Source organism: Echinops telfairi, unplaced genomic scaffold, assembly GCF_000313985.2.
Source record: "Echinops telfairi isolate 266 unplaced genomic scaffold, ASM31398v2 ScPeMD7_7417;HRSCAF=8455, whole genome shotgun sequence".
In the NCBI taxonomy this organism is placed as follows: domain Eukaryota; kingdom Metazoa; phylum Chordata; class Mammalia; order Afrosoricida; family Tenrecidae; genus Echinops; species Echinops telfairi.
In genome coordinates, this window is record NW_022111317.1 from 6,489,172 (window position 1) to 6,501,209 (window position 12,038).

Genomic DNA, 12,038 nt, shown 5'->3' on the forward strand with positions numbered 1-12,038 from the left:
AGGACATCGCGGCCGCTTCCTACTCCGCTTCCTCCAGCTGACAGCGGGGGCGGGGCCGGCCGTGCGCATGCAAAGCAGGGGGCGGGGGCCAGCGCCCTATGCTAATCAGGCGAATGGGGCGGGCAGCGCCTGCGTGCGCGGACGGGGCGGGGCGGAGCCGGCAGAGCCGGTGGGTGGGCCTTTACGAAGGCTCTGCCCAGCCGCTAACGAGCCGCCGAGGCGCACGGGCGGGGGGCGGAGTCAGAGGAGACGCGAAGTTGCGCAGGGAGTAAGACCCGAAAGGGGTTGGTCCAGGGGCGTTTTACGTAACGGAGGAGGCGGGGCGCGCTTTGGGCGAGAGGAGTGGGCAAAGTCCGTCAGTGGCTGTGGCTGCAGAGAAGGTAGAAGAGATGCATATGCAAATGAGAGGGCGGGACGGACGGAGAGGCTGCGTATCTACATATGCATGAGGAGTAGCGCCTCCCTTGCTCCAGCTAGAGTGGAAGCGGTGTCCCTTTCCCCAAGGTAACAGCACTGGGACCCTAGACCCCAGACCCTAGACCCTACAAGACTGCGCAACAAGAGGAGGGAGAAGCAGATCTAACACAGCATGCAAGAAACCCTGGACTTCGAGTCCCTGAAGACGAGGCCGCTAGGGCCCCAGACGGAGAAGGCTCAAGGTCACTGCGGTGACCGAATGAAGGTCACGGGGAGAGGCGGAGTCCCATGCGTCCGCCTCACGCGGGCAACCACGCACTGACTCACAGACCATGCATAGACTTTTATTTCTCTCGAGCTCGGGCTCAGATTTCCACAGGGACGGGCTTGGGTCTGCGGACTCGAGGGGACTGGGGAAGGAGTTGGTCGGTCGCTGGGGTCTGGCTGTCCCCTCATTTCGCTGAGATGCGCACCTTCGCGTTCCGGCGCTTCCGGAGCTCCTCGATGTTTCGCTGGAGCTGCTTGGTCATGAAGTGGTTCCAGCCGATCCCCGACCTGTAGCCTAAAGAAAGGACAAGGTTCCGCAGGGCAGCGAGCAGCGGGGGTGGGGGGATGGGGGTCCCCGCTGCAGCTGGCACCTCAAGTGTGATGGAAGAAACCACGAGTAAGGTTTGGGGTGGAAGCAGCGCAGGGCGCTAGGGTCTGTGTTGCTTTGGGAACTTTTAGTTTTCTGTTGGGGCACCGCAGGTTTTGTGTGTTTTACGGTGAGATCCGGTGGGGGAGCAGGAGAAGGCCAGTGCCCATTGAAGGGCGAGGTCAGAGAAGTGCTGCCAATTTGCACTGTGGCAGGCAGCTGCAGCCGACAGCTTGGGGGGACATCTGCACCCACTACTCCAAGCAAGGAGGCATCCTAGGGCAGTCATACCCTAAGCAGGACACACCTGGCATGTCCTCAACCCATTGCTGCCCAAAGTCTCCACAGTGCATCCAGGGAAAGGAGCCACACAAAGTCAGTCATCCCCACCTCCGGCCAGTGGAGCCACAGAGCCTCAGAGAAACCACACCAGCTAGAGAGCAGCGTTCTCAGCCTGGGGGGTCAAACGACCCTTTCACAGGGGTCACTCGATTCATAACAGAAGCAAAATGACAGTGATGAAGTAGCAACGAAAATAATTTTATGGTTGGGGAGGGTCACCACCACACGAGGAACTGTATGAAAGGGTCGCAGCATTAGGAAGGTTGAGAACCACTAGGCTAAAGGAATTGCACCAGGGTCCCTAGATGTATCTGTGGGGTCCCTGGAGTGTTTGTGATTGGTGAGGAGATCTGAGAGGAGTCCTGGTGTCCTAGTAACTGCAAGGTCAGCAGTTTGAAACCACCAGCCCCTCTGCTCTCTACTTTTGGACAGAGTTCCAGCCTCAGAAACCCACAGGGACAGTTCTACCCTGTTCTATAGGGTCACTATGAGCCAAGAATTGATACTGTAGCAGTGAGGGATTTTGTTTGGTTGGTGGGGGGTGGGGCAGAGATCTGACAAGCCATGCCAGGAAAACTCTACTCCCACAACTCCAGGCTCTGCAACACACACACACACACACACACACACACCAACTCTCCTGACAAACGGGGCAGGGGTGAGGACTCACTCGAGAGGGCCTTGGTGAGGATTTCCAAAACTTCACTCTCCATGAGTTCTATCAGGGGCAGGGGCAGCTGGAGAGAGGTACAAACAGCTAAAACGCCCCCCCCCATCTGCTCCCACAAGACCCCCCAGCCACCATGCCTGCCCTGCCACCCTGCCAATCACCCACTCCCATCCCTGCAACCTCTCTGTAGACCCGGAACCGCGCCCTGCCCCCCTTCCTGGGACCCTCCAACCCTATTCTGCTGCTCTGCCCAGTAGGCCTTATGAGGTGTCCGATTCAAAATGGTGAGTGATGACATTGAGGACGTCCTTTCTGAAAGAAGAGACAAGAGGGTGGACCCAGTCGCCCACCCGCAGACCCCTGGTCTTCCCCGGCCGGAAGGGAGGAGACCTGGATAAATAGGTGTGAGTGTATGAGGGGGGAGGGTGTTCAGAGCGGAGCTGCCAGGTTCTGCTTGAATGGGAGGCAGTGTGGGAAAGGGCGATGGTCCCACCCACCTGGGTTTCCTTTTGCACTGCCTCACTAGGGGAGGGCCTAACAGTGCCCCCTTGTGAAATTTGTGAAGTTTAGCGGCGACCGTGCCCCAGAAGCCCGTAGCCTGGATCCAGCGAGCTCTCACTACAGAAGCAGTCATTACATTGTCGCTTCCCAGGTAGAGCGGGGAGGGGCAAGTTCCCCTTCAGACAGTACCTGGCACCTAGGAGGTGCCCCCAAATGGTAAGCCAGGGCCGACTGAATGAAAGTCCGTTCAATCAGCGAGATCCAGAGACAGAACTAGCTCCCTGCGAAGGTACACGATCCAGCGACTGCATTTAAAGCGCAGGCCCCACCGCTCTTCCCATTTGGAATGCCACCCCCTCGAGGCCTGAGTTATCACGTCCTCCGTAGGGGCGCGCCAGGAATGCCTGGTTGAAATCGTGAGCGATGGCGCTAGCCCACCTGGAGACGGGACAACCAGCTGCGTCCCCTCGCCCCCACCCCACCCCCGGGTACATCTACTGGAAGCCAGGCTCCAACCAGTCCCCAGCCCTGCGGGGGAGCCCACTGCCGCCGGCTTCACACTGACCAGCCTCGATCTTGGCGTCTTTGTCGGGACTCCCTAAAAGGCTGTCCAGGGAGCGACCGCGGCGCACCTCCTGGGTCGTCTCGTCCAATTCGTCCACTTCATCCAACTGCTGAAAGCTATCCTCACCACCGGACAGGGAAGTGTGCCCTCCGGCGGCACCCTCCCGGGTCTTGCCCATGAACTTCCTCCGGAGACTTATGCTACTGGCCTCCGAGTCATTGCCCAGCATGTCCACATCCTGCAGGGACAGGTTCGTCTTGGTCCATATCTTCCGGATGTCGCTCTGCTGGCGCTGCAGGTCGGAGCTACAGCGCATCCCAGACTCGCTCACGGCCTGTGGGTCACACACACGAGGGGATCCGAGAGGGTGGTAGGGAGTTGAGAGCTGGGTGCGGGCGGGCAGGGAACCCAAGCCAGACCAGAGGGCTCAGCTGGGTGTGGGGGTCGTGGGAGGTGTGTGGAGCCCCGGGCCTAAGAGGAGGCCCAGGCGCTCAGCTGTGGGCCACAGGGCTGGCTGCTCCTCCCAGAAGCCGCCCCCTGGCCTCGGGAAGGGCTCTCACTTTCAACATCTTGTCCTCCCTGGTTCCGCCCAACGGACCCAGCCACCACAGGTCACGCGCCAGGAAAGGGGCGGGGCAAGGTCTCGTGCTTCAATGAAGACGGAGGGCAAAGGTTACTGCCCTCAGGACTACACAGACTTCTAGTTTCTCCCAACCCCCACTCTGCAAAGGTTGTAACTCGCAGGCCAGGCCCCACCAGGGAGCAGGGCAGACCGGGCTCCGAGCACAGCCCAGGGGGCTGGAGTTGTGACCAAAGTTGGTGCCCTAGTCACAGGGCGTGGTGGGGAGGTGGGGGGGCGGGTTTCCTGCCCCAGGGCGACCCCGCATCAGCTCGCCACAGCCACTCGCGTCCCCTGAGCGCACACGCCTGCAGCGGTGCACAATGCTTTCGTTTATTGATCCAGGCTTTGAGTGAGGGGCAGGCCTGGGGGGACAGCCACACAGAAAGCCTTGGGGTCTGGCAATGGAATGGGGGGGGGCAGAGGGAGGTTGGTGATGGGCTGGCAGCCGTGGCCTCCTTCCGGGGTGTCCATCCCGTTGGGAAGCGGGCTCCTTGGTCAAACAAGCGGGCCATGCCTGAGGAGAGCAGGGAAGGGCCGTACCCCTGCCCCCCATCCCACCTACAAGGGCTTGCTTTTGTCCCGGGGGCGCCCAGGGTCCCGGGGGCGCGCAGGCTTCCTGGGGGGGTTTGCGGGGCGGCGGCCCCGGGATGTGCGGGGCAGCGCACAGCCGCGCTCGCTCTGCGTGTCCGAGGACTCGTCGATGAAGGCCAGGTTCTCGCTGGGGTAGTCCAGAGCAGAGCCTGTGGGCGGGGACGGCGGTTCGGCCTTCTCGGAGGACTCTGGGGGTCGAGGCTGGACGGCGGGCAGCGCAGGGGCTGGCAGCGGAGGCAGGGGCGAGCCCTCCTTCTCTAGGGGAAGCGCCATGGGCCCAGCTCTCTGGGTCACCCGGGCCGTCACAGTGCCAGTCCAGCTGGCGGCCTGCGCCGTGAGACCGCCCATCTGTGCGGAGAGGAGAGGTGGCTTCCAGCGCGCGCGGGGCCTGGGTCCGTGGGCGACCTCCTCCTCCACATTCAGCCACTGGCCCCTCCTTTCCTCCAGTCCTCCTCCCTCGGCCACGCCCTCATGCCCTGCTCCTCCCCCTCCCTCAACAGGGACGCACCCCCTTCTCCCAGCTCTCCCTCTGGTGCCCACCAAGGCCTTTGGGCCTCTGACCCGCCCCTCGGCCTGGATGCTCCCAGGAGCGTTGCAAGATACCTGAGTTACATGCAAATTACTGAGAAGCAACAAAACCTTTTTAGTACACGTGTATCTTGTGCAACTTGTATCAAAAAAAAGCACTGCCCCTGAGTGGATTCCAACTCAGTGATCGATTCCTACAGGGCAGGGTAGAACTGCCTCTGTGGGTTTCCAAGATGGTAACTCTAGACGGGAGTAGAAACCTTCACCTTTTTCTAGCGGGGAAGCTGGAGGTTTCGAACCGCAGCTCAGCAGGTGACCACTACCCCGCCAGCACTCCACCAGCCGTTCAGCCTTTGGGCATACTTACACGGAGGCCTGGTGGTGCTGTCAGGTAAGCGCTGGACTGCTGACCGCCCAACCATGGCGTTCAAAACCACCAGCCGCTCTGGGAGAACAATGAGGCTCTTTCCTTAAGATTTACAGCCTGATATATGGTACTTGGAACTGACTCAATAACAGTGAATTTGGCGTTTGGCGATGATGCTCATGTATCATTAATGCACACGTAATTGGCCTCCCTGCATTTGCTAAATCTGGCCGCCTTCACTGGAGTCACCTGCAAACCTGGCCCAGTTTACCTCTGTGTGCAGCCCCTCTCTGGAAGGGAGACAGACTGGGCGAGGGCCTGGTGGAGCACCAGGATGACGCCGTCACACAGGCCAGCCCTGAGCCTTTGCCTACCTCGGCCCGGGTGCGGCGGGACACCACGCGCAACCAGTTCCCGATGGTGGTAAGCACAGAGGCGAAGTAAGCCAGGCCCAGCAGGATCCAGAACCACACCAGTGGCTGGTAGGCCGGCGTGTCCTGCTTGGGGTCAGCACCTGGGAGAGCACCAAGAAGGGTGGAGAGAAACTGATCATGGGGCAGGAGCCGTCGCCTAAGCGCAGCCAGGTCCCCTTTGCCCAGCTGTAGAAGTCCAGCCCTACTAAAGGCAATGGTGATGTGCTGGGGGGAGGGCGAGGCGTGTGAATAAGTGAGTGTGGGTGTGCAGGAATGCGCCCATGCAGAGGAGTGCAGCACACACGAGAAAGTGAGTCCGTGGGCAAGAAGGCGGGAGGAGTGCATTTGTGCAAACGTGAGCATTCTCCAAGCGCGCGGGTGCCCCCCCCACGGAGGCTTTGCTGGAGGGCCAGGATGTGAGGTGCGTTCTGAGAGCGGCCGCAGGTGCTGGCGCCATCACTGCAGGTTCGCCCACCAGTCCCGCGTGGGGAGGGTGAACGTGCAAAGTCCCTGGGCAGGAATAAGGTGGGCGGGGTGGGGTGGGTGGGTGAGCCCTCGCGGGGCGGAAAGGGCGGCCTCACCAGCCACGTAGTCGCCGAAGCCCACTGTGGTAAGCGTCACTATGACGAAGTAAATGGCCTCTAGCTTGCTCCAGCCCTCCACATAGCAGAACACGAACATGGGCGCGAGGACAAAGAGTAGGCAGCCAATCACGAGGAAGAGCACCGCGGACAGCACCCGCACCAGCTCCGGGGGCACGTGCCACTTCTGTGGGGAGGGGCGAGAGGCTCCACTCCCAGCCCCACCCCTCCCTCCAGCCTGCGCGCCAGGCTCGTGCAGGCTGGGGGGCCGGGGGGGTAGGGAGGACGGCGCGCTCACGTGCCAGGATCGAGGGGAGGGTCTCTCCAGCCCCGCGGAAGGTGCCCGCGGGAGCGGGTAGAGGAGCTCACCAAGAAAATGGCTTCGATGTGGCCGATGCCGCGACGCAGGGAAGAGCCCAGGCGGTCCCCGACCCCCGCCAGCAAGATCCCGAACAGAGGGATCCCCACCAGCGCGTAAAAGATGCAGAACAGGCGCCCCGCGTCAGTGCGCAGCGCCGCGTTGCCATAGCCTGAGCAGAGGGGCGTGCCGGACATCTAGGGGCCGCCGGCCAAGCGCTCCGCCCCCTGCACTTTCGCCTAGGAGGAAGGCCAACCCCCGCCCCCACCCCATTCCGGGTCCACTCCCGCACCGATGGTGGTGATGATAGTGCCAGAGAAAAAGAAGGCGCTGCCCAGGTTCCAGGCGGAGTGGCTGCTGTTACTGGTTGAGTTGGTTTCGGGGTCGGCACCCCCTCCCAGGGCATCAGCCACCTCCTGTAGAGCAGAATGCAGGAGACCCCTCAATCCTCCCTCCAGTCCTAGGCCCCTAACCTGCCTCCCTTCCTCCCTCTGTTTCTCTCTCTTTCGCTCTTTCTCCTCTTAAAGCGCCCTAGTAGCGCAGTGGTTACTTGTTGGGCTGTAAACTGCAAGAACAGCAGTTCGAAAACACCAGCCACTTCTCAGAAGGAAGAAGAGGCTCTCTACCCTCGTAAAGTTACAGTCATTGTCAATGTCATAAAGTTACAGTCGTTGAACCGATCGCAGTGATCGGCGTATAACCAACAAAAAACGTGGGTGAAGGGAGACATCGGACAGTGTAAGATATGAAAATAATAATTATAATTTGTCAAGGGTCATGAGGGTGGGGGAGGGAGGGGGGAAAGAGGAGCTGATTGCAAGGGCTGGAGAAGTAAAAAATGTTTTGAAAACGATGATGGCAACATATATAATATGCTTGATACACTTGATGTATAGATTATTATAAGAGCTGTAAGAGCCCCCAAGAAAATGATTTATTTAAAAAAATAGTCTCAGAAGCCCACAGAGGCGAGTCTACCCTGTCCTACAGGGTGGCCGTGGCAGAAAATGAACTGTCCTCTTCCGCTCTCCCACCCTGAAGGCAGCCCCTTGGAACAGAGGTGCGAATGGAGTGACCCAACTCACCGGGGAGCAAGACTGTTTGACCCCAGTGTTCCAAACATTTCTACTACCTGCCCTCTAGAGTCAAAGGACAGCGTTTCCGTTGGTCAATGGTCAGGAGCAAGAACTCTGGGACCAGACTGTCTGAGTCCCTCCCTCGCTAGCTGGATGATCTCGGTGGCGCTACCATCCCTCCCTCAGTGGCTACTGACCAGAGTGCCCACCTTGGAGAGCTCTTGTGACGCCTACACCCCTAACAACAGAGGCAGCGTCCATGTTTGTTCGGAAGTATTTGTTACATACCTACGTTTCCGTGATAGCCCCTATTGAAGAGCTGAGTTTGAATGTTTGGTTAAATGAATGGGAGTTTGGGACGGTCTCTCCCAGGAATAGTCTTCTCAAATACTGCAGCCAATCAGAGACACACATCACCCTACTGCAATCCAAACCCAACCCTATGACACCCTAGGGTGGGTGCTCACCAAATGGATGGACTAACTGGGTCTTCCCCTTTCGCCTGCCCTCCCCTCCTTCAGGCCCCAGAGCCTTTGGGAGGGAGCGGGTCCGTGTTTTGAGAGTGCTGGATTGGTCGTATTTAGCAACCAACCATTTATTTAATATACCCATTCCTAACTTTAAATTAGGGAGCTCTGGTGGTTTAGTGATTTTGTGTGAAGTTGCTAAATACAAAGTCTGAAATGGGAAATCACCAGCCTCTCTATGGGAAAAAGACGGTCTATCTACTCCGGTAAGGAGTTACTGTCTAGGAAACCAGCAGGGGCAGTTCTACCTTGTCCTACAGGGTCACGATGAGTCGGCATGGACTCGAGGCAGTGAGGTTGTGTCTCAGTTTGTCTGTTGGTATACTTTACATGAAGAAGCCTTAGTTGTGTAGTGGTTGCTTATTGGGCTGCTAACTGAGCGGTCAGCAGTTTGAAACCACCAGCTGCGCCACAGGAGAAAGAGGAGGCTTTCTGCTCCCATAAAGACTGACAGCCTCAGAAACTCACAGAGGCCGGTCTGCTCTGTCCTATAGGGTCACCATGACTGGATGGCATTGAGTTTACCCTCAGAGATGGGAGGTCAGAGACTAAGGAAGAGGGGAGGCCAGAAGCTCTCCCACCAGGAGCACAGAGCCAAGGCACAGAGAGATTGGGTGTGGGCCTATCATAAAGCACTTCTCTTTTGAACAAGGCCTCATTAGCAAATGAACCTTCCCAAGGCCCTGGCTTCCTGCTGCCTGCAGCATAGAGTCCAACCCCCTGATCCTGCCTTCAGCCCCACCCCCCTTTTTTTCCCTCTGAGCCCCAATCCACCTCTTCCCAGTCTTCTTTACTGGGACTCTCATTTAATGCCCCAAGTCAGGACAACCTTGCTCCCTAATTTTCCGAAACAAACCCACTTCCTGTAATAAGAATGTTTCAAAAGAAAGCCACAAAGTGAAATGTATGATTAAGTGATTTCATTTTTATTGTGCACAACTTTTCCAATCAATTCACCGCTTCAGGAGCGGGAGAAAAATCCTGTGTCATCCTGTGTTCCAGTTTTTGTTTCAAATGACCAGGCATCTCCAAAGTCCAGATTCTATCCAAACACTTGGAGCTGTTCGGGCTCCGTGGCCTGGCTCAGGGCCTCCATCAGGGTCTCTCTGGTCCCCAATGACATCTCTCACCTCTGCCCATCACATGGGGCTCCTTCCCCATCCCAGCTCTTCCAAAGGGCCATGGGATCGCCCTCACACCCCCAGCACCCAGCCCAGGGCCCAGCACACACCAGGCTCTCAACAAAGAAGGGTCCCTTTCCATGGTACCCTACAGCGATGTGTCTGTCCCCTCTCCTAGATGTGACAGCCACCAGCACAGAGCCTGTGTAGTTTTCCCGCGTTCATAAAATGTAGAGAACAGTGTACTATAGGTGCCTTCTATTTGCTGCATAATTGACTACATCAATACATGCTTCTTATTGTGGGAAAAACAAAGCCATTGACAAGCATACACACACACACACACACACACACACACACACACAGAGCCCTCCCCTCCCTTTCTTATTCAGAAAAAAAAGCAATCCCTGTCGTGCAGATAAAATAGGTCAGGTTCTCTCCCTCTCTCTGCCCTGTGGTCTGGCCAGCGGAGCACTCAGTCCAGGCTCCTCTGGGCCTCGCTGCCATCCTGGAATTGTCAGAAACAACGTCAGGCAGCTGTCTTGGCCGCACCCCACCCTGGTCACTGCTCCAGGTCCTGCCACCATGAGAATCCGCTAGAACTCTCTCCACCAAGACAGGCAGGACAAGAAGGGACTCGGGATTCAAGGAATACGCGTTCATTTTATTAGAGCCAAGTCCAAGGCCTTCTCTCGGTGACCCACAGCAAAGCCACCTGCTTGTCAAGCCCATTCCAACTCACCGTGGCCCTGGAGGACAGAGTAGAACTGCCCCCACAGGGTTTACAAGGCTGTCATCTTGACAGGAGAAGATCACCAGGTATTTCTTCCATGGGACAGCTGGTAAGTTTCAGAGGCCAGCTTTCTGGTCAGCGTCAGAGAGCTTAGCCACGACATCACCAGGAGCTCCTTTCTATGTGGCCCCCAACCCCCCTTTGCCATCCGGCAGTCTGATGCACAGCAACTCTCTAGGAAAGAGTAGAACTCCCCCACCATGGGGTCTCCGAGGCTGCCATCTTACAGGAGAGGCCTGCCTCCTCTTTCTCCTGCAGAGCTGCTTGTGGGTTTGAACAGATGACCTTTGGGTTAGCAGCCCAACACTTAATTCACTGAGCTAGCAGGGCTCCTTTCTGCGAGACACCAGCTCAAATACCAGAGGCACCGAGGGGGATGCCTTCCTGCTATAGCCCAGAGGGTTGCAGCCTAGAACTTTCTTTAGCCACTGGTTGGCCAGGATGTCCCAGGAAAGCCTACCTCTGCCTCCCTGCCACCTCCCCATGGTAAGCATATGCCCTGAAGAGCAAGTGGTGCTTAGCCTAGCTTCCCAAGGGGTTTTAAGAGACCCTGGGACTCTCTAGGATAGTTGTGTCTATATGGTCATTTCTTGGTTTGTGTGTGTGTGTGTGTGTGGGGGGGTGTCGGGCATTCCCAGTCTTCTCAACGGGCTTCTCGGAGGTATTTGTGGTTCCAAAATTGTGTCGGAACCAGGGTAGGGCTGACGAGACTAGCAAATAAAAATATTACATGGAACATACTCATACTAAAAGAAAAAGAGAAAAAGCATCCGTTGTTTATCTGACGTTCACATGAAATTGGCTGTCTAAATTTCATCTTTCAACCCTAACCCTCAAGCAGTGAGTTAGTCCAGAGCAACGGGGTACTACCATTCCTTCCTTCCTGCCTCCCAGCCCCATCACACAGTGAAGGAGTCGTTCAAGGCTGACGTCACTGGCCAGGCACCGTCTGGACAACATCAGGACCCATGGCCATCGCATTGAGAAAGCGGAAGCTTGTCTCCCAGGCACTGCCCCACCCCACCTGCTCCCTGTACCCCGCAGGAATCAGTCTCAGAGCAGCATGACAGCACAAGGCCCCCACACTGGCATGGGTGACTGACCAGGGGCTCCACTTGCCAGCCGCGCACCTTGATGAAGTGCCCCAGCTCCTGGTCGCTGACACAGGGGTGGGCCCTCAGGAACTTCTCCCGGACCTCCCCCAGCTCTCTCTGGGCTTGCTGTTCATGGGGTTGCTCTAGGGCCTGGAACACCAGGGCGCCCGACACCAAGTACAGGAGGACCAGCGCCAGCAGGGCTAGCAGCGTGGTGCCGCGCATGGTGCGTCCAGGGGCTTGGCTGAGTCCACCGCCTGCCTTGGGGAGCCGGGCAGGGGGCTCCTGGGGTGCTGCGGTCACTGCAGGCAGAACCAGGGATGCTCCGATCAATGGCCTGGCCCTCTTCCTCCCTCCCCCTCCCCCCTCCATCTTCCAGCCCAGCCGCCCCTTAATGTCCCCACCTCACATCCTTCTGTGTCAGGGTCCCCCTGGACTGACTGTCGTGGGCCCGCCCCTTACCTCTACTGCCCCATCCGGGATCCCAGGGAGTAAGAAGGGAGAAGGGCCTGGGGAGGGGCGGGGCGGGTGTGCGGTGGGGGGCTAGGGGGAGTTAGGAACCAAGGGGACACGGCCATACACGGGGCGAGCAGGGCGCCAGCAGGTCCAGGCCGTCGAGGGGGTGGTGATGGGGACGCCGAGGCATGCGAAGGCACAGGGTGGGGATCAGGAATGGCGGGTCCGGGCTCGCTGGCTGTGGCTGCGGCAGCAACTTCTCCGCTTCCCGCTTCCCGGTGCCAGCTGCCGGGCAGGGCCACCCCGAGCCCCGCCGCTGAGCTTTCGAGGAACCAGGGGCGGGTCCAGCCCAGAGTGGGAAGGGCACTGGGTTCCGGGAAAG

The 12,038-nt window shown here is 58.4% G+C and overlaps 2 protein-coding genes across 3 annotated transcripts; both read right to left on the minus strand.

The window, feature by feature from the left end:
- Positions 1-740: 740 nt before the first annotated feature.
- CATSPERZ (catsper channel auxiliary subunit zeta) lies at positions 741-4,261 on the minus strand. 2 transcript variants are annotated; one of them, XM_004713654.2, is made up of 4 exons: positions 3,130-4,261; positions 2,296-2,375; positions 2,064-2,130; positions 741-979 (listed from the first exon to the last, which is right to left on the minus strand). In XM_004713654.2, the coding sequence occupies exons 1-4, from the start codon at positions 3,443-3,445 to the stop codon at positions 870-872; spliced, it is 573 nt and encodes a 190-aa protein (XP_004713711.1). In that variant the 5' UTR covers positions 3,446-4,261; the 3' UTR covers positions 741-869. The 2 variants fall into 2 exon arrangements, with proteins under 2 accessions (XP_004713711.1, XP_045153170.1); XM_045297235.1 differs by lacking the exon at positions 3,130-4,261 and having other exon boundaries at positions 2,296-2,995.
- On the minus strand, positions 4,255-11,497 carry KCNK4 (potassium two pore domain channel subfamily K member 4). Its single transcript, XM_004713653.2, has 6 exons — positions 11,237-11,497; positions 6,882-7,005; positions 6,601-6,761; positions 6,232-6,418; positions 5,612-5,751; positions 4,255-4,690 (listed from the first exon to the last, which is right to left on the minus strand). Exons 1-6 carry the CDS (start codon positions 11,423-11,425, stop codon positions 4,310-4,312), a joined length of 1,182 nt encoding a protein of 393 aa, XP_004713710.1. The 5' UTR covers positions 11,426-11,497; the 3' UTR covers positions 4,255-4,309.
- Positions 11,498-12,038: the final 541 nt, after the last annotated feature.

What these genes read in the sequence shown, in the direction of transcription:
- KCNK4 (XM_004713653.2), bottom strand. Translation starts at nt 11,425, where the DNA reads ATGCGCGGCACCACGCTGCTAGCCCTGCTGGCGCTGGTCCTCCTGTAC. An exon ending in CTTCGGCGACTACGTGGCTG is followed by an intron (nt 5,752 to 6,231) that starts GTGAGGCCGCCC and finishes GTGCTCTCCCAG; the next exon opens with GTGCTGACCCCAAGCAGGAC. An exon ending in CCCGCCGCACCCGGGCCGAG is followed by an intron (nt 4,691 to 5,611) that starts GTAGGCAAAGGC and finishes CTCTCCGCACAG; the next exon opens with ATGGGCGGTCTCACGGCGCA.
- CATSPERZ (XM_045297235.1), bottom strand. Translation starts at nt 2,697, where the DNA reads ATGACTGCTTCTGTAGTGAGAGCTCGCTGGATCCAGGCTACGGGCTTC. An exon ending in GGGCAGAGCAGCAGAATAGG is followed by an intron (nt 2,131 to 2,295) that starts GTTGGAGGGTCC and finishes ACCTCTCTCCAG; the next exon opens with CTGCCCCTGCCCCTGATAGA. An exon ending in CCTCACCAAGGCCCTCTCGA is followed by an intron (nt 980 to 2,063) that starts GTGAGTCCTCAC and finishes TCCTTTCTTTAG; the next exon opens with GCTACAGGTCGGGGATCGGC.